Source organism: Notechis scutatus, chromosome 8 (assembly GCF_049901735.1).
Source record: "Notechis scutatus isolate UNSWTSFEM ecotype Mainland chromosome 8, rNotScu1.2, whole genome shotgun sequence".
Classification (NCBI taxonomy): Eukaryota; Metazoa; Chordata; class Lepidosauria; order Squamata; family Elapidae; genus Notechis; species Notechis scutatus.
Genome location: NC_142016.1, coordinates 9746985 through 9766788, shown reverse-complemented (window position 1 = coordinate 9766788; position 19804 = coordinate 9746985). Strand labels below are relative to the sequence as shown.

The following is a 19804-nucleotide window of genomic DNA, read 5'->3' as shown; positions in this document are numbered from 1 at the left end:
TGCCATCTCTTGGAAATGCATGATCCCACAGAAGCTTCCAATATGCAGAGTGTACAAAGAGCGCTAGATGAGGGGCACCATCTTTAAAAGTTCCTCTAGAAAGAGAAATATCTCATGATCTATTAACTTCTGACATTCTTTGAAGTCCCCTTCATGCAAATTATTTTACTTCAATTAACAGGATTGGACCCCTCAATAGCTCTACATAATGAATATTATTTTCTTAAAACTGAGAAGGGAGGGGGAAAAGATTGATGCAGAAAGCTGAGATCCTTTAAATTTAGAAATTTATTTTGTTTAATACACAAGCTTTGTAATAGCTTTAGTTTAAAAAAACAGAAACAAAATAAAACCCCCAATGTGAACATGACAATATCCAAAGTTCAGGTCCTTCAGGTTTTCAGAAACCACAACTCTGAAACTTACATACTATTCCAAAGGACTTCAACAAGATGAAAGAAAACTATGAATGGGCAACAACATTCCACAAAACAAAAATTTATGCCAAATTTGGCTGAGACTGTTGATCACAGGAACTGTATTTTTTAAAAGGTGAAGGGGATAAGAGAGAAAAGGTACAAATTAAAAATCCAGTGTTCCAAATAAATTTATCATATTATAATGAACCCATTGCCTTCTGCCAAGCAAGTTTATAAAGTAGATATGTTGTGCCAATTTTAAACATAAATTATTAGGAAACACTGAGAAACCTGGCTGTTTGGCAAGTGTTCCCACATAATTCTTTGCCAAGAGTGGCTCCCTCGTGCCTACAAACCACAAAAGATCTGGAGCAAGAATTTACAATAGAAATGTTGTAAGCATTTGTACTATGACCTTTTAGAGCAGGCATGGGCAACCATGGCTCTTTATGCCCTGTGGACTTTAGCTGGCTCAGGAATTCTGGGAGTTGAAGTCCACAGATCGTGAAAGGGCCGTAGTTGCCCACCCGCTTTAGAAAAACTCTGAAGTTTGCCAGGCCCTTTTAAAACCATTGAACAGGAACAGGGATAGGGCGGGGAAGAGATCCTTGATGCTTAAGAAAATTCTAACAAAATCATGTCAAATGTCAAAGGAGGTCACTAGTACGCTGTAAATGGTTTTTTGTTTTTTGTTTGTAATGAAGATCCATGCCCTTTTTTTAATAATAATGGTGAACTTTAACCTAGCAATTATTACAACCGATGTTAAAGTCTAAAGCTCAAACACATTTTAGCAATTTGAAATTGAAATCTTGAGTATAAACCAAATAAAATTTACATGAAATCAAATGCTGCTTCATCCTAAGATGGTGGAGATGCCTGCGCCTTCCTCATCGACCTCAGAGCTTTCTCACGCAGGTGTTTTTCCAAGTCATCCAGGTTATCTTCTGCTTCACTCTCAGTCTCCTTAACGCAATGGAAAGTCAGCAATTACTTCTATAGTTACAGAATATGAGCCCGGGTTAGATTTGGCCAGAGAGTAGAAACTTTCATGAAACAAGCAGCCTAAAAAGCAGGGAGTCTTGCTAGTGATTTCAACATCAAATACACTAGAGAAGTACATAATCTCATTTGCACATTGGTTTTAAGGTTAAGCCACCTATCAACACCCAAATTATATAGATTCTAAAACCAAACACAAACTATGTTCCTAGAAAAAACTCCGCAAGAGCACTATCGTAATAGATTTTAATATAATCCCTGAATTCTTAAAATATTTAGCCATATCGATATTCAACCTTAAAGATGAAGAAAAGCACTCAAGTTTATTTAAACAGAGGCTAAATATTCACCTTTTTGGGTTCTACATTTTTTTCTTGATCTTCCTCTGCAGATGCTGTACAAGCAGCCATTGCAGCAGCTACAGCAGCCTTTTCTTTCTTATGCTTTTTGTGTTTCTTGTGCTTCTTATCCTTTTTATGCTTCTTATCCTTCTTCTTCTTCTTCTTTTTACCACCTCCTTCCTGATCAGAATTCTGGAAGATCAAGCCATCATTTTAAACAATACATTATAAAAATCACATCTCCACCCCATACATTACAAGTAAGAATTGTGACAGACATCTCTTTGATTTTCACCCTGAAAATAAGTTTGTCCATCAAATGCACATCAGGGGTCCAGTTACAGATCTTTCCTCATCAATGTCCACAGAATTTGGTCTGTCACACCAGTGGATATATCTATGCGCTTAACTGCTAGTCATACAGCAGCTGGAACAGGTTTGCACATTCCATGAACAGAACTCAACCAACCTTGCATTACGGCTTACAAGTGGTGTGTAATCTCAGCCATTGTTCCAACCAGTTAAAAAGAGAGTTGATCAAATGAACCCTCACAAATTTACAGTAGAAGATACTCACTCGTACTGGTGATGGGCTTGGAGTCGGACTTTTAGCCTTCTTTGCAGGTGCTACTGGTGACCAGTGAGCAGAAGGGGATGCTGATCGAGCAGGAGAGGGAGGTGCTGGATGCTTCTTAGCGGGTGGCTCAGGGGATGCGGAAGCTGATCTAGACGAAGAACCCCTTCTTGCAGAATGGGGACTTGGTGGAGAAGCCCTTAGAAAGAAGAGGCACAACATATTATACTTTTTAGAAAAGGCAGCAAAATCAATGTTGAAAATTCAAATCAGCTGTGAATTTTATAGTACCTATTGATTCCCAAAGTGGGAAAAAACTTTATTTTTACTCAAAGTACCTATGATACTAGAATACCACACATCTTGATTGGGCAAACAGATTTCCTACTCAGAGCAATTACAGCAATAGCACTTAAGACTTACATACCGCTTCATAGTGCTTTACAGCCCTAAGTGGTTTACAGAGTCATCCTATTGCCCCCAACAATTTGGGTCCTCATTTTACCAACCTCGGAAGGATGGAAAGCTGGGCCAACCTTGAACTGGTCAGACTCAAACTCCTGGCAGTGGGAATGCAGAGTTAGCCTGCAATACTACATCCTAACTACCGAGCCACCACAGCTCTTACAGCTGTAGCCCAACAATCTAGATCCATGTTTTTCAAAGTTGGCAACTTAAAGATGTGTGGACAAGTTCACAAAGTTCCCCAGCTACACCTCAAAGGTGAAGTTTGAAAAACACAAATCTAAAACTGTTCCACGTGTTTCACTTACTTCTTTGACTTCTTGGGCTCTGGAGTCCTTGAGACTCTTCGGATGGGCCTAGAGGTTGGAGATGGAGACTGCCTTCGCTGAGGTGATGAAGAAGGACCCCTACGCAACAATGGGGGGCTGGCAGAGGTCCGTGAAGGCCTAGGCTGTGGGGAAGGTGAATGCCGCTTGTTCTGCAGTGGAGAGCGGGGTTCCCGGTTGGACCTGCTAGGAGGGGAGCTTTTCCTGTGCTTGGAAGATGCAGATGGCGAACGTCTTTTTGCGGGTGGAGAGCTTCTTTGTTTTGGTGGTGGAGAGCGAGAGACTCTGAGCTTAGGCTGCGGAGAAGGAGAAGCCCTTCTTTTGGGAGGAGGTGATGCTGTTCGCCTCTTTGGAGGAGGAGAAGGAGAATACCTCCTCTGAATGGGAGGAGAGTATCTTCTGGGTGTAGGCGAATGCCGGCGAGGGAGTGGTGAAGGAGACCTAAGAAGTAAGAAGGCACATAAACATATTGATCAAATCACCAAATTACAAGGGTTGTTACCTAGGCAAATTGCAAAATGAAGGAACAAAGTGAAGTGAAATGAAGTGAAATAGAGGAGAAGGTACATTTTCCCTTAACTGCAATTGCACTTAGGTATCGCAGCAAAAACATATTGAGAATCACCTGTTAAAACCCATTCACTAAAATAATTTTTAAATGTTCCTACACTTTTAAATCTTGTATTATAAAAATGAAGGTTTTTCTGCTTTTAGTTTTTTGTATGCATTTAAAAATATTTCTGTAAGTCATCCTAAAGCAGGGGTTGTGAGGGGGGGGGGGGGGGGGGGGGGGGGGGGGGGGGGGGGGGGGGGGGGGGGGGGGGGGGGGGGGGGGGGGGGGGGGGGGGGGGGGGGGGGGCGGGGGGGGGGGGGGGGGGGGGGGGGGGGGGGGGGGGGGGGGGGGGGGGGGGGGGGGGGGGGGGGGGGGGGGGGGGGGGGGGGGGGGGGGGGGGGGGGGGGGGGGGGGGGGGGGGGGGGGGGGGGGGGGGGGGGGGGGGGGGGGGGGGGGGGGGGGGGGGGGGGGGGGGGGGGGGGGGGGGGGGGGGGGGGGGGGGGGGGGGGGGGGGGGGGGGGGGGGGGGGGGGGGGGGGGTTTAAAAATATTTCTGTAAGTCATCCTAAAGGGATTATTAGCATTATAAAATGTTTCCCACTAATTGAATATTCCCAAAAAGAAAATGCTACAATGTCCAGCTATGGAGCTGGACATCGCGACTTCCATCTCAGGGACCAGCATTTTTCTACAAACATGCAACGTTACCTTCGTCGTGGGGGTGACGGTGACCTGCGACGTCTTGGAGGGGGGGCAGGAGAAGGAGACCGTCGTCTTCTGGGTGGTGGTGGGGAGGGACTTCGCCTCCTCCTACTGTAAGGAAAGAGGACAATAAGTTTGAAAGAGCAAGGGGTGCTTAAGAGGCTACTGTTGTAGTCTACTACTACTGTAGTATCAAGCAGTGCTTTAGGACTACAGTTCCACAAGTCCCAATCCACCAGTCATTGGTCAGGAGTCACAGCTGCAGTCAAAGACATCTGGAAACCACCAGTTGTTACCTACTTTACAAAGTGCCTGGCTTCTATGATAGGAAAACCTTACCCTGGGTGGTTAAAGCAAAATTATCTCATGCATGATTGCCTGAGTAGGCAACTAGTGTACAACTTGGAAACATATATTTGGCAATTTAGGTGGTATAGAATGTCTTCTATTGCACAAGGCCTTTCTTTCAGAATAGACAACCTATAATTGATTGAGATTTCAACATAATTCATTTTGTGCTATCCTTGATCAATGTTCTAATAGTACAGGAAGTTCTCTTTGAACGACCACTCATTCAGCAACAATTCAAGGTTACAATAGCACTGAATGAGGGGGACTTGTCACATATCCCTAAAGTCACATGATTGTGATTTGGATGCTTGGCATCCAGCTTGCAATCATATCCCATGGTTACATGGATCATCATTTGCAACTTCACTGCCAGCTTCTGACAAAGTCAATGGGAAAGCTGGCAAGAGGATGCAAAAAGTGATCAAATGAACGTGGGATACTGTAACCATGTAGAATTCACCTAACGATGGCAGCTGCTAGCGTAGTAGGTTGGTGTGCTAACATGACCCTGACATTACAAGAGCATCACTTAACGTTGGAATTGCCAAGTCCATTGTTCAGCAAGAACTACCTGTACTGGCAACTGATCTACTCACACTGATGAGGGCCATCAGAATACTACTGGAACGTGTACAGAAGCAGCAGCTGTCCACTTTAAACATTTCATTCCTGGCAGAACTAAAATCTGCTATGAAACAGCTCTTCCAGAGACACTGAGCAATAAGAGAAAATATCCGGGTAACCGATACAACTATGAAGATTTTAACCAAGTATGTCCAATATTCTTTAACTCATTTCTATCTCAATACATATCACCTCTCATTAAAATATCTTGATTTTTTGTCTTTAGAAAGAAGATGAATATGACCAAGGACCAATTTATAGTCATTGATCTGTGCCAATTTAATTTTGCTTTTTTTATTAAAAATGTGGAATATAAAATAAATAAATCCTTTGATCCTCACTATAGTTCACTACAGCATTTGTTAATGCTGAACTGTCTTCCACGTTTTTGTTTTTAAAAATTATACTTTTAAACTTCTGCCCAGTGATCTAATAAATTATAGAAGCAATAGGAAACTGCCCTTTATGCCACCATTTATGTGATTTACTTATTTTACTGTATTTCCTAGAAGGGGGAAACATGCAGTTGTGATTAAATCAGCAGTAAATGCTCCATTCTCAAAACACATTTAAGTTTAACTCTGAACAGAATGACCTGCTGACCAACCTTTTAACAATTGGTGACTGCCACCTCTTTCCCATCTGCATCCTGACAGCAGTGGAGGGAGGAAAAATTCATTTGTGAGGATCAATTAGCAGGCAAAAACTGATCAAATTTCAATGTATGTTGTACTGCAGTGCATAATGGCTCGTATCTGCACACAACAAATCCCTTACTCATTAGGTAAACAGCTACCCTTTAGGTTGCGATCAAAACTATATTATAATGGATGAAACCAAAAGACTGGAACAGCTGCAAAATTGTTATAGCTAAAATGAAAGCAAAAACTGGACATGATAGCTGGGTTCATACTGTATTCATGGAATGGTTCATTAGGGTATGAACTCAGCCATTAAGGTTTATAAACCATGGTTTTATGGCTTAATATGATATATCAAGACAGGCTTATTTTTTTAAAAAAAACTAGCCATGAATAGAGAAGCCATGGATTGCGAGTGAGGAATAAAACTAGCCACATTCTTTCAGAATGGGTCAGGACCTGAATTATGTTCACTGATATCTATTCAGAAATTCCAGTAGCTTTTTATCAGATGGTCAAGAAACCATTAGTAACAAAAAAAGATCAGCCTGGACACACAACAGGAAGTTACCGAGGAGAAGATTCTTTCTGCCACTTTCGTGGAGAAGGAGATGGGCTGCGAGAATGCGAATGCCGTCGTCGTCTACCCACTTCACCATTTTTCACACTTGACTTTTTCGGTCGTTCCTCTTCAGAAGATGATGATGAACCAGAATCTAAACCACAATAAATAATTGTTATTAATATGTGATATAATTGTGCAGTGCAGAATATTCAGTGTATTTTGTCCTACAGACTAGAAACAGAAAAGGAAGAAAGCACGCTTATTCATTTATTTATTCAGTTGCCCCACAGGATCCAAACCAAGCAGTTCAAATCATATAGAAATTTAGTGAAGTATTGAAAAATACAAGACGCTTTGATAAACCATTTTAAAAGCAAAATGGAATGCTTTTGCTCATTTAAAGCTTAATCTTGGTCTACCCTAGAGTTGTAAATTAGACTTAATGTTGAGAAACTACTCCTAACAATATTTTCAGGATTGTTAAAGTTCTTTGTTATACAGAACTTTAGTTATAGTGGGAGAGAAGAGGATCACAACTATATATTTACATAATTTTCAATAGGAACTTTCAGTCTTTGCTTCTTCAAAGAACCGAACACTCAGCAATGACAAGCAAGAACACAATGTCCTCTTAGGCAGAAAACAACACAGACAGGCATCATATATATATATATGGGATTCATGAGCAACAAAGTTTTGCTGCATTTCCCCTCCATTTTTCCCCGTCTCTTATCTCTAAAAGCAAACTTTTGCTCATATCTAAGAGCGTCCCATTGCATCAGGACACAAAAATTCCTAGTCTATGTCAAATTACAGTTTATACCTGAGAAGAAAACCGCAATAAATAATAAACTTATTTCAAGTATACATACAAAAGATAAAATACCATACCGGATGAAGACTGCTGGTTCTGCCTTCTGTACTGTCGTCTTTGCTGCACAGAATCTGCAGCTGCCATTTTACCACCTTTGTCTTCTTCTAAATATTAGGCAGGAAAAAATTATAGTTCATATTAATAAAGTACTTTAATAAAGTACTAATATATACCGACTATGATCTTCCTTTATATACATGTAAAAATAAGTTTTAGTTCCTTTGGGCTTTTTGGCTATGCAAATCAAATGATGACTGAGATCCAATTGCAACTTTTGTTATTGTTGAGTTGTTTGTCCTTTGATTTTAATTAAACTGTACCTACAATGGGTATTAGGATCTAACTGATTGAATTCCAGTTAACTCTTTTCATTATCACAGTCATTGGAAAGTACGGGACAATTCTGAAACCTACCTGATTCTGACAGTTCAACTTTTCTTGTTTTTGGTGCAGGTGAGGGAGATTCTCTCTTTTCAATACTTTTATGTTTAGGTGCTGAGAAGAAAAAAGTAAACATTTAAAACTCATTTATATCACAATCATGTGAAAGTATTTTTGATTCTTATGCAAGTCACCTTATTAAAAATTGTCAATATTTAAGAGAAAGTCTACATATTTCATCAAATTAAGAAAAATGTGACACACAAATCAAGTAACTAAAATGCGGAAACGGACTAATTTCCTGGTCAATTCACACAGTAAGTTGCAGCCTGGAAAGCAGATCTTACTGGAAAGATTGCAGTTTTCTTTCAAAGTTAAGTAATAGCTAGTTAAGCACTTTAATACAGAAGCATTTGAGGCTAAAAACATTATCAAGAATAGCTTGCAATATTTTCAAAAATATTTCCATTTACCTGAAGTCCTATTGGGAGAAACAGAACTACGGGCTTTTCTTGTACGATTAGACTGCTGTGGTGTTGGTGACCTGCGGGGCTTGGGGGGAGGACTGGGAGGTGGGGAGGGTCGGTGTCTTCGCCTTGGGGGGCTTGTAGAAGGAGAAAGCCTTCTTGTTTTCCGGGGAGGACTAGAGACAACTCTCTTAGGCGGTTTCTTTGGTGGTGATCGAGAACGTGAAGATGATGAGGATGAACTACTTCCTGATAATGATGCTGATGATCTTCTCCTCCTAAAACATTAAATTTGATATTAAATATGCTCTAAACTTAGTCTGAAGATTGATCTGCCTTGCAGTTTCACAAAGATTTTACTAACTCCTAATACGATATTTCCAATAACAGAATGTTCATTTTCTACATTATGCAGAACTATTGCATCACCTTATAGGTTAAATACCATTTCTTAATGGTGAAAGTTTCTGTATTAAGAACTGGGTAGTCTGAATAGTCAACATATTACACAATGTTTTTATTCTTGGTCAAAATCACTCAAAATAAGAGAATTGAAAAACAGTTGACCTTTTCCAAACATAAAACATCCAGGCAAACACATACAGAGTCAGCAAGTAAGCTGAATTCATTACGTTTAAAGGAGGGCCTACAGAATTCTGGCCACAATTGTGGTCAGTTCTGCTGCTCTCATCTTGTTGATGACCCACCTTTGATTGTAGAATTCCCAAGAATCCTCCCTTGAGCAATACTCATTAAAAGTAAGGTCATATGACTATGAAACTGTACTTCTTATAATTCTACTAAGCAAATTCAACTACTGTTTTGTCTGTCTCAGCTTTACAAATATCTTTTTTGTCTGTCTCAGCTTTACAAATGTCAGTATCAGCAAGAGTAGAAAATGGGCCGATAAAAAGTCAGAGAAGGAATTTTAAACAACATTGCAAACAATCCTCGTGTTCTTCCTTGAAAGCCCTCCTGCCAAAAGCATAGCCACAAATATATTTCCAACTAAACTGGTATATCAGTCTAAAACGCAAACAATGAAGAAAAACAAGGTCTTAATTTGTAAGGTGACAATTTTTCAATATAGGTGACATAAAAGTTAAATAACAAATAACAGGCATGATATTCCCCTCTGAAAAAAAAATCAGGGCCGGCCAAAAGAGACCCCCCCACACCGTGCGCCAAGAAATCGCTGCCCAGCTCCCTTTCGCACCGCCCGCCGCTCGCACCGCCCGCCTGCCCCTCGCACCGCCCGGCCTCCGCTCGCACCGCGTTACCTCGGGAAGGGAAAGGCAAAACCAGGAGCCGCTGCTGCCGTTGCAAAGCGCCGCCGCGGCTCTTCCTTTTTGCCTTTCCCTTCCTGAGGCAACGCGGAACTGGAGCCACGCAGAGCCGCGCCAGCGGTAGCAACTCCTGACTCGGGGCCTCCGAGGGGAGGGGAAGGAGGAGAAGAAGGGGGGGAAAGGGGGGGCGATTCCCCAAAAAATCGGAATTCCGATTTTAATCGGAAGAATATCATGTCTGAAATAAAAAGAACAAAATTTCATAGCCTTGTTTTCCTGACAGAATTGTGTTGCAAAGCAGACATATTCCTATCAGGATTTTAAGCATAATTAAACTCATCTTTTCAAGCCAACCTGAAACATATTTTCTATTATCTTCTCCGTGAAACCCAGAGAGCTGTGGGTAGCATAAGAAGCAACAAAAATGTAACATAGCTTCTTACTTGGAGTGTACTCTGAAGTACAATTGCTAGAACTGCAGCTAAGATCTAACAAAGATTCAGAGGGAACCAGGATAGGACAGTCCCAAAAGTTTCAGTGTGATTGTTGCCTCTAAACTTCAAAATTCTTACCGCCTCACAGGAGATCTGCTTCTTCTATGCCTGGGTGGAGGTGGAATACGTCTCGGTGGGGTTCTTCTCCGAGGAGATGGGCGCCTTCTTGGGCTAGGCCGCCTCCTTGGTGAATAAGACCTAATCGTACAAAGGATAAAAAAATCAGATATTGATTTTATGTAACTGAATGTTTACAAAGTTTCTAAGCGAAAAAAGAACAATAGCACCTACCTACATGCCAAAGCTACAAATTACTCTAGATGTTTACTTCGTGTAGCACAGAAAGAGAACTGCTTTATAATATGTATCAAGAAAGGCAAGGCTAGTATAAGTATGAAGATAGATTCTAAAAAAACCAAGAGAGGATCATTTGAGAATAATGGATAAATGGAAGCATCGAGGCTTCATATATTTAATATTATGCTATCATTATTAACAATGGTTAATAAGGTTACGATATAAGGTGAGCTATTTTCAGAAAGAATTTGAACTAGCTAACCTGGATCGTGATCTATGACGTCTTCTTGGTCTTGAATGAGATGGGGAACGTGATCGAGACTTTGATCTTGATCTAGATCGAGATGGAGATCTTGGACGAGCCTTCTCCTTTTCTTTTTCCCTTTCCTTTTCCTTTTTGGAAACTCTTTCTGGAGATATTTCCTTAGTATCCGGCATAGGCTCAATTTTAGGGATTTTCAAGATATCGCTGTTAAAACAAATTACGAAGTCAAGACTATATTAGTGCAAGGCTGACATTGTGTCGCTATTTTAGGACCCACTATGTTATACAACAGGATCTTTAGCGACTAGTATTTCAGAAGCCCTAAGGATAAAAATAACTAAGTAAACAGTGCACATAAACGTCTAATTTCATTGATTTAACATCATCATTACAAAACCAGGAGGAAAAGAATTAATCCTCGACGGTGTTACCTGGTAGATGTGGCCTCCTGGATCAATGTTTCTTTTACTTTCATGGAAGGTTCTGGTTCTGGTGTCTCTTCTTTCTTTACTGGCAGAGGTGTAACACTGCGACTTTTGGCTGTGTGGTGGGGTGATCGAGAATGGCTATGTTTCCTCTCTTTCCTAACAGGAGATGAGCGTCTTCTAGGGGAAGGAGATCTTGATTTGCGTCTAGACAAATGTAAATTTAGTTTAGGATAGATCTAAAAAAAATATGCTCAACCCAACGTGCATTTTGATTAAGAACCTTTATCACACGGACATCCCTAACTTTCTATTTTGACTGCTGACTGTAAAATTACTGCATTCAGTAACTTTCTGGAGACATTTAGTTTGTAACTGTAAGGACTGAAAATGTGATGGGCTGATGTCATGTAGGCAGGCCCTTTCCTTCCTATCTGTCTGTGCGGAGCACTGTATCTGGGGAAGCCTGAAAGTACTTGGGCTGAAGGCCCTTAAAAGTCCATCAAAGAGTTGGAGCCCTGCTTCATCAGAAGTCCCAGTACAGAAGTTTGTACATTTGTGTTCAATATGCCTAGTTAGCATAAAGGAACTGGGTGGCTGGATGCAATATATATGGTCAAACCCTTGGCTCTTTCATGTTTTCAGCTAAATAACTGCAACAAGCAAAGCAAAGGCAAAAATGCACTTCAACCACAACATTTAGACAGCAAGTATTAAGATGGCATATTCATTTTTAAAAAGTCTTCATGCATTGCTCTACCACTGTCTTCAAGACATGCTCAGAGTCAACATGCAAATAAGTATCACCTTCTGGGGCTCCGAGAGCGGTCCCGCTTTTCTCTGTTCTCTTTATCTTCTTTGTCTCGTTTATCCTTGTCTTCATCTTGTTTCTTCATTGAAGCCAATTTTTCCTGTTCAATCTGAAACAGCAAATCCCAACATTCTCTTAATTAAAAAGCCCGCCCAAAAAGCTGAATCCTACTCTACTTACATTACTGACAGTGCCAGGAATATTTTTATTTTATGTAAAACCCACCCTTAACATAATCCCACCTGTCTTTGTTTTATTTCTTCTTTCTTCAGCTCCAGAAAAGCAGATGGAATACCAGCAATGTTTTCTTGAGCACTTAACAGCAGTGGCCATAGTTCCCCCATGAATTCTCTTGCATTTTTCCCATTCAAAAATCCAGTCAGGTTGATTTGCATCATTTTGGAATCAGGATTCTGTAAAGAGATATGACAGGAAGAAATACAGATTATTTGAAAAACCAAACCCAGACAAGTTATTCTTTATTTTGATTTAATCTTCTACCATGGACAAGATCATATTACTCATTTTATTAGTTTTTTTTAAACAAAACTTTGCTTAAAAGTTGTTCAGTAACTGCCCTAACAAATAACCAACATTCTCTTGCCTTACCATTACATTCAGAGTGGCCTGTTAATCCTTTGTGGATTTCATAAGGTATGACCTGTACAGCCACTGAAACAGAGGGTCATGAATTTGCCATAGCAGCATCATAATAGATGGTGTATTCTTCTAATTATCTTTCTAAACATTTTCCCCCAGCATTCTTTGGTACCGCTCCTTGAAAAATCCTTTTAAGTTATCTGTACAATGGACAGAAGCTGTACACTTAACATTACAGAGTCATCTACAATATCACTGAAATCCTGCTAAGAAAACTGAAAAAGAATTTATGCATGCATTTTCTTACTTCCATCAGTAAACTAAACTAAACCTCCACTAACTATTTAATGGAATGAAAGCTGCCATCATTTTCTTAACGACAATTATGTGATGACCACAAAGGATTAAGAGGTCAAGTGTGGTTCACAGTACAGGTGGGCAATTTAGTTCTAAAGTTGCTGGTCAAAGCAACAGGGTCCATGTAACAAGCACAGCTCAACAGCACAAAGCAAGTACAGATTCCAGGTGTCTTCTTTTTCTTCTTGGAACTTTGGGGGGGTTTGGAATCGCCAAGTCCCCTGTAGAGAAAGATGTTCCCTTGGCTTGCTTCCGACTCCCTACTGCAACTCAATCACCTTGAGTTTAATGTTATACCATTTATCTAAATTGCAAAAGACGAACAAGCAATAATGAGTACACAACCACAGAAAGAAAAAAAATGTTTTTTTTTTAAAGTTCTAAACTTCAAATCATGCTTTCTATGAAGGGGAATTAAAACTGCACATTAAGGTTTTATTTTATTAATACATATTAGTAAACTACTTCCTACCACAATATCATACTTCATCTGATTCCCCTAAACCTGCTCCCCCAACAGAATTTCTATTAAAATACAGTAAGGGATTACAAATATGGACATTAAAAAAAAAACCTACTTTCAAATTACAGCATGTCTTTTTTTAAAGAAAACATCAATACCTTTCTCAGTTGAAATTTCAACTGTTCAGTCAAATCAAAGATGAATTCTTTGGAAGAAAGATTGAGCATAGAGAATATTAGAACAAGAACATTTTGCCAATGGTTCAGAGAAACACTTTTACTATCTCTTGGAATGCAGCCGCAGTCTGTGCAAAATAAAAGACTGTTTATCATGAACGCAAGTTCATTTACGCAGTTCATGCTGTATAGTATGTCTCACTATTAATTAGCTGATATCAGAGGGGCGCCATGCCACTGATTTCAGTGAAAAACAGCTTGAACCTTTAAGCTTTCTAAATTAAACTGAAGTGTACTTTTATAATCATATATATATATATTAAGCCCGCCATCCCAGCTGAACATAGTTCTAAACAGAGTAGGTCTCCACTGAACGTCTCTTACCAATTTAGAACTGCACTTCATTCTTTATAATTAATGTGATTTAATTCAAAACAATTTAAAGAGCAGTGTAAAGCTTTGCCCAATTTCTTTCTGTTGGATGCTTTCTCTGTCTTTGGTTCGGCCACTTTACACAACTCACCTCCAAACACACACTGCATCATCAAGGGAGTTGGTCAGAGCGACATTGGACACTCACTCTGCTGTGACCTAATAAGGTGATGGTGCTATACTTCAGACGCAAGGAATAACTTCCATTTTGGTTCAGGCCTTTTAAATCATAAATCACATCATCATTAGAAAATTGCTGTCAAAGTAGCTTAACATGTAACAGCAAAATCAACACAGTAAGTCTGATTTTTCACCTGAGCAGTTTGCATACTATGCACCTTCACTAAAACTGTAAACCTTAACGTTTTACAAAGTGAATTATTCACAATATGCATTGCAACAAAATCCCTCCTAATTTCAACTGGTTTTTTGACAGAAAAATTTCAGTTTACACAGAATAATTATGCAATACAATTACGTATACGGAAAAACAACCACAGCAAAATTATTACCTTCACTTCCAACTGATTGAAGATAAATTCAATTACTACATCATCTTCAAATCCAAGGATTTCTGTTACTCTCTTTGTTATCCATGGCTTGATTACTTCCAGGTTTACCTTGCTCATGTCAACCTACAAAATGAGAAAGAATTTTAAGATAAACCTTGCTTGATACTGTACTTACTACTGTAAAATCTTGCCATCCTACAATATAGCAACAAGCAGCGCAGGTTGCATTGTCATGTTGTCCAGATATATTCACCTCCATTAATTTTCACTCATGTTGAAGTTTTGGAAGGTACTAAGGAGGCTTTTACTGATACACAGTACATACTATGTAAATATATTGCTCTGCAACAATACACAGATATAGATATGTACAGTGTATATGCACAAATCAATGGGGTTTGTGATCCTTCTTGGTATCTTTCTTACCAATTACTGGAAGCTATTTTATTAAAACTTATCTTTTAATGTCATCTAACTATATGTAGTGATCATTATAATTTTCCTAAACAGAAGCAAATCTCCCAAAGATTAACTGCAACTTTCTGTATAGAGAATCTACATACTGCCCATGGATATCATTGTAATGCAATTCCTTCCTTTCCATTTTTTTTAAAAAATTCTTTGATCATTACTAGTTCATATGAGAAAAGGCTATTTTGTTTGGAATGGGACTTCCCTTCTGCTCTATTCTTAGCTTCTTGGTAGTTACAGGTCTCTGAGCAACATCAATTTGCTTTGTTATAGGGAATTTGGATTAGAGTAGCTTCAAAATAGAAAACTGTTCCAAAGGAAATGGATGTATACACTGCAACTTGAACCCTGTCTTCTGTATGTAGTTTTTCTGTTACATTGTGACTCTCAAAATTCCAAATCAAGTCTGTCTTGAACATCAGCAGCTGTAGGCTCTTCTTAAAGTTAAATGTCTATTAAAAATAAAATAAATTCATTAATATAACATATACATACTTTCTTTTCAAGGCATTCTGCAAATTTCAGTTGCTTTAGCAGCTTCTTCTGTTTGTTGCTGAAGCGGTTATCCTGTTCTGCACTTGTACCCTGTAAGAATAAAATAATTCAATTACAGATAGTCCTCAACTTAGTGACTGTTCAAAGTTATAAGGGCACTGAAAAATGTGACTTATGACGATTTTTATATTAAAACTGTTACAGCACCCTTATGGTCAAGTAATTAAATTCAGGTGCTTGACAACTGACATTTATTTATGACAATTGCCCTGTTCAGGATGATACGATCACTATTTGCAACCTTCCCAGCTGGCTTACAACAAGCAATCTCAATAGGGAAAGCCAGATTCACCTTAACAACTGCATGATTCACTTATCTGCAGTGATTCGCTTGACAGTGGCAAAAAGGTCATAAAATAGAACATAATTCACTTAACAATTGTCTTGCTTAGCAAAAGAAACTTTGACCTCCATTGTGGTCCTAGATGGAGGACTACTCTACAACCATTCTTTCCAGACAAACTCATCTTCTCAACTCCACTAATGTTTCCCAAAACCCTTTACATAAACCTTCTGGCTTGTCAACTATAAACTATATCTTAAGAAAATCAGATCATACAAACTCCCAGAAATCAAACGATTTTAAATTAATGTATCTTACAAATAAGTAAAAAAACCACAAACACACACAATGAATTGATTGTTCACTTGTAGTTTCATTACCTTAATTTATTTACTGTATTCATAACTACAACAATCAAAAGACTAAAAGTACAATTGTGTTTTTGTGGTGCCTTCAAGCCAATTTTCTTAGCAAGGTTTTGGAGGTGATTTGCCACTGCCTCCTTCCTAGGCTGATAGTGAGTGACTGATAGGAATTCACCCAGGCGGTTCATGCCTCAGGCAGGACTAGAATTCAGAGTTTCCTGGTTTCCAGCCTGATGCTTTAATCACTACATCAAACTGGCGCTCCAAAATAGCAAAATATTAAAATATGAAGACAAAAACAATTCCACTGAAGAGTTACATGTTGTTAAAATAGGAGAAACAATACTTAAAAAGAATTAGAGGTTCAATTTTCTGTTAAACTGAGATTTACTTTCAAAAATTTGCAACTATGAAAAATAACATTTATGCATATGAAATAATTAGGAGATATGCATTGTAGAAACCAATTTATTCCCTAGAAAAAGTTTAGGTGACTTAATGTAAGTAATACATTTGTTTTTCATAGAATGAATTTCAGAGTTCAGATTCTATTTTTAGTTGTTACTGTCCTGGCTTAAAATTTTATTTATTTAACCGAACATTTTTAGGTTTAAATGGCATGTTTAATTCATTTTTTCTCCTAAAGTTATTTTGCTTGAAAATGAAAGCATCGATATGGTTTGGGCAGAGTTGTAGGGCAGGAAATGTGCAGTCCAGCATGAAGGGATTCCAGCAGTGCTAAGGGTCAATACTCCTGCCATTCCACAGGCCAACTGCCACTTACATAACATGAAGTATACAGTTATACAACCCACTGTGGTCAAATCTGACCAGTGGCCTGCTTGATATCCAACCCCAGTATACATGGAAGAAAAGCTGCTGACTTTTAGTATGCATGCCACGGATCAACCACAAAGTATCAATGCCTGTAAAAGACACGTTATAATCTCAGCATTTGGGGATTATTTTTGTCTGTGAGTTTACCCTTCTAGAAAGCAAGCAGCAGGGCACTTTAGTACTACATTATGCCAGTTTCACAGTCATAAACTAGCAACACCCCAAACTATCATTTACTCACAACCATTTTTCTCACAGTGCTAAGGCAATCTGTATAGGCATGCTTCCTAACAATATGCCTACAAAGCCAACCAAGAGGTAGGATTAATTTGAGTATATGTCTGTGGCCTAAAAGATTACTCACAAACTGGATGTTATCAGTCCAAATTCAGTAATATTAACTGTTGCAGTACAGCTTTGTTTGTTTAGTAAGTGGGTTTACACCAGCAAACAGAAACATTCTAAGATATTTTGAGTACAACTTGTCACAGAAAAGTTGATCAAGCCCAATGTTTTCATTCTGTTTAGAGGATTTTCATTGCCAAGTTTTCACTTTTTGTTTAGAGGATTTTCAATGAACGGATACACTGATTTTCTATCTCTCACTTTGATTTCAGGGCTGTAAAATTTGGGATCCTGAAGGAAGTTACCGTTTCTCTTCCCCAACAAGGTTAGTAGCACTTACAAAAGTGCTTGCAGTACTTACAAAAGAGAACTAGCTACATTTTAAGTTTTCACTGTAAACAAGCTGACTTTAAGCTGACTTGTTTTCGAATCCTTCGAATTAGAAAACTTGCAGATTTTGTAACACAATTTTCTCCACCAAATAAATTAGAATCTCCCCCCACAACCCAATTATTGGCTTTGGAGTCAGTCAGAATAGTTTTATACAAACTATTTTATACAAACTGGATTTATCGAGCATGCCAAATTTCCCACTCAAATCATAAAATAACGGCACTGGTTTTGTAACAATAAATTGCAACGTTAAGTACGTAATTCGGAAAGGTGGATGCATGGCGGGGGTTAAAAAAAGAAAGGCACTAAAGTAAGAGAAACTCAATCCAATGCGTTTCCTGGCCAGGAGTAATGGACATTGTAGTCCGACCCGGCGGAAGGGCGCCAGGTTGAGGAAGGCTGCCGCTGGCGGAGGGAAGAAAGCCCGACAAGCCCCTCCGTTTAGGCCTCAAAATAACTCGTGCCGAAAGAGGAAAGAGGCCGCAATAAAACACACGGACCGGCCAAAAGGGGACGGCATTAAGCGTGCGGGAGGAGAACCCAATCCTTTCTCCTCGGTTTCTACCGCGCGCTGAAGAGAGTCGCCGCCTCCGCCGCCATTTTCTTTTCTCGGCTCCTGGCAGGATCGCGGGGGTGGGAAGGAGAGCAGCGACACCGCTACGCCGGCCACCTTGAGGCGGCTGAGGCCTCGCTTCGGATCGCTTGGAGCGCCTTCTGCTCTCCGCCTTAGCTTCCCCGTCGCACCCGTCCCAGCCGGCCTCCTCCCTCCTCAGCACTTACGCGAAAAAAGCCTGCATCCATCTTGACTCCTCCAGCCTGGCCTTACAGAGCGCGGCTCCTTATCCCGGCTTGCACCGCGGTAAGGGCAGGCGCGCGCAGGCGCTCAAACGGCAGGCTTTTCTCCCTCCTCTCGGCTTTAAAGGGGGCCGACTTCCCCCTTTCGCGCGGGAAGCGCAGGCGCGGTGGGGCGGGGGGCTGCGTGACGCGCAGTAATAATTGAGGCGGGGCCTGAAGAGAAAGCGAAAGAGGCGAGAGGGGAAAAACGAGAGAAGAAAAATCCGGCCAACGGTGGCTCGCGTGCTTCGTTTCCCGACCAATCCTGCAAAGGGCGGGGGGAGGATGGATCGGGTGGCTCAGCCAATCGGGCATCAGTAGGGGAGGGGTAGCCCAAAGAGCCGTTCGCTCGGGATGGCGTCACAGCCCGCGGTTGCTGTGAGAAGCTGGGCAGAAGGTAGCTTGTTGCTATGACTACCTGTAACGACCGGGCGCTATTGAACAAGGAGTCTTTGCGGAATGGGCTTTGGAGTACAGGTAGTTATCGACTTACAACCGTTTGTTTAGTGACCGTTGAAAATTACAACGGCACTGAAAAATATGACTTTTGTCCAATTTTTCACAGTTAAGAATTTGCAGCATTCCCAGGATCAGGTGATCAAAACTCAGAGGCTTGGCGACTGACTCATATTTATGACGGTTGCAGTGTCCCGGGGTCACGTGACCTTCTTTTGCAACCCTTCTCACAAGCAAGGAAGCCAGGTTCATTTAAGACAGGGGTGTCCAACCTTGGCAACTTTAAGACTTGTGGACTTCAACTCCCAGAATTCCTCAGCCAGCAAAGCTGGCTGAGGAATTCTGGGAGTTGAAGTCCACAAGTCTTAAAGTTGCCAAGGTTGGACACCCCTGATTTAAGAATTTACTAACTTATCATTGGCAAGTGTTTCACAGCTGTGGCAAGAACTATCGTAAAATGGGGCAAAACTCAAATGTCTCACTTAACAACAAGTTTTGGGTGCAGTTGTCGTAAGGCAAGGACTATCTGTACTTATCATCCTGCAGAGATGCAATTCAGCTGTCAGAATGAAACAAGCAAACCAATTGTCGGAAGAATAATATTCTTCTGGGTTCAGTTCCAAGTGGGGAAAAAGACACTGGAAACATAGAGGCTGTTTGGAAAGAAGGTTTAATGGTGGACAGGATCACATGGCTTGGAGCTCCAAAGAAGGGAGGCTGAGATGCTGAAAGTGCCTGGGTTTTACGCCCTCTCTAAGCTTTGAACTTCCTGGGGTACAGGAAGAAGAGTATCCTGATTGGGTCATAGCTAGCTTTGTAGGTTGTATGTGTGCTAAATTTGGGTGGTGTAATCTTTCCAGGTG

At 40.3% G+C, this 19804-nt stretch overlaps 1 protein-coding gene across 5 annotated transcripts; it reads right to left on the bottom strand.

Annotated features, from left to right (window-relative positions):
• Positions 1–270: 270 nt before the first annotated feature.
• SRRM1 (serine and arginine repetitive matrix 1) lies at positions 271–18496 on the bottom strand. 5 transcript variants are annotated; one of them, XM_026676002.2, is made up of 18 exons: positions 18432–18496; positions 15369–15458; positions 14403–14525; positions 12105–12275; positions 11859–11971; positions 11058–11258; positions 10624–10830; positions 10143–10262; positions 8291–8562; positions 7851–7931; positions 7454–7540; positions 6569–6713; positions 5964–6005; positions 4388–4492; positions 3110–3568; positions 2340–2535; positions 1772–1954; positions 271–1415 (listed from the first exon to the last, which is right to left on the bottom strand). In XM_026676002.2, the coding sequence occupies exons 1-18, from the start codon at positions 18450–18452 to the stop codon at positions 1410–1412; spliced, it is 2622 nt and encodes an 873-aa protein (XP_026531787.1). In that variant the 5' UTR covers positions 18453–18496; the 3' UTR covers positions 271–1409. The 5 variants fall into 5 exon arrangements, with proteins under 5 accessions (XP_026531787.1, XP_026531785.1, XP_087826732.1 ...); XM_026676000.2 differs by having other exon boundaries at positions 271–1385; XM_087970606.1 differs by lacking the exon at positions 5964–6005.
• Between the last annotated feature and the right edge of the window lie 1308 nt (positions 18497–19804).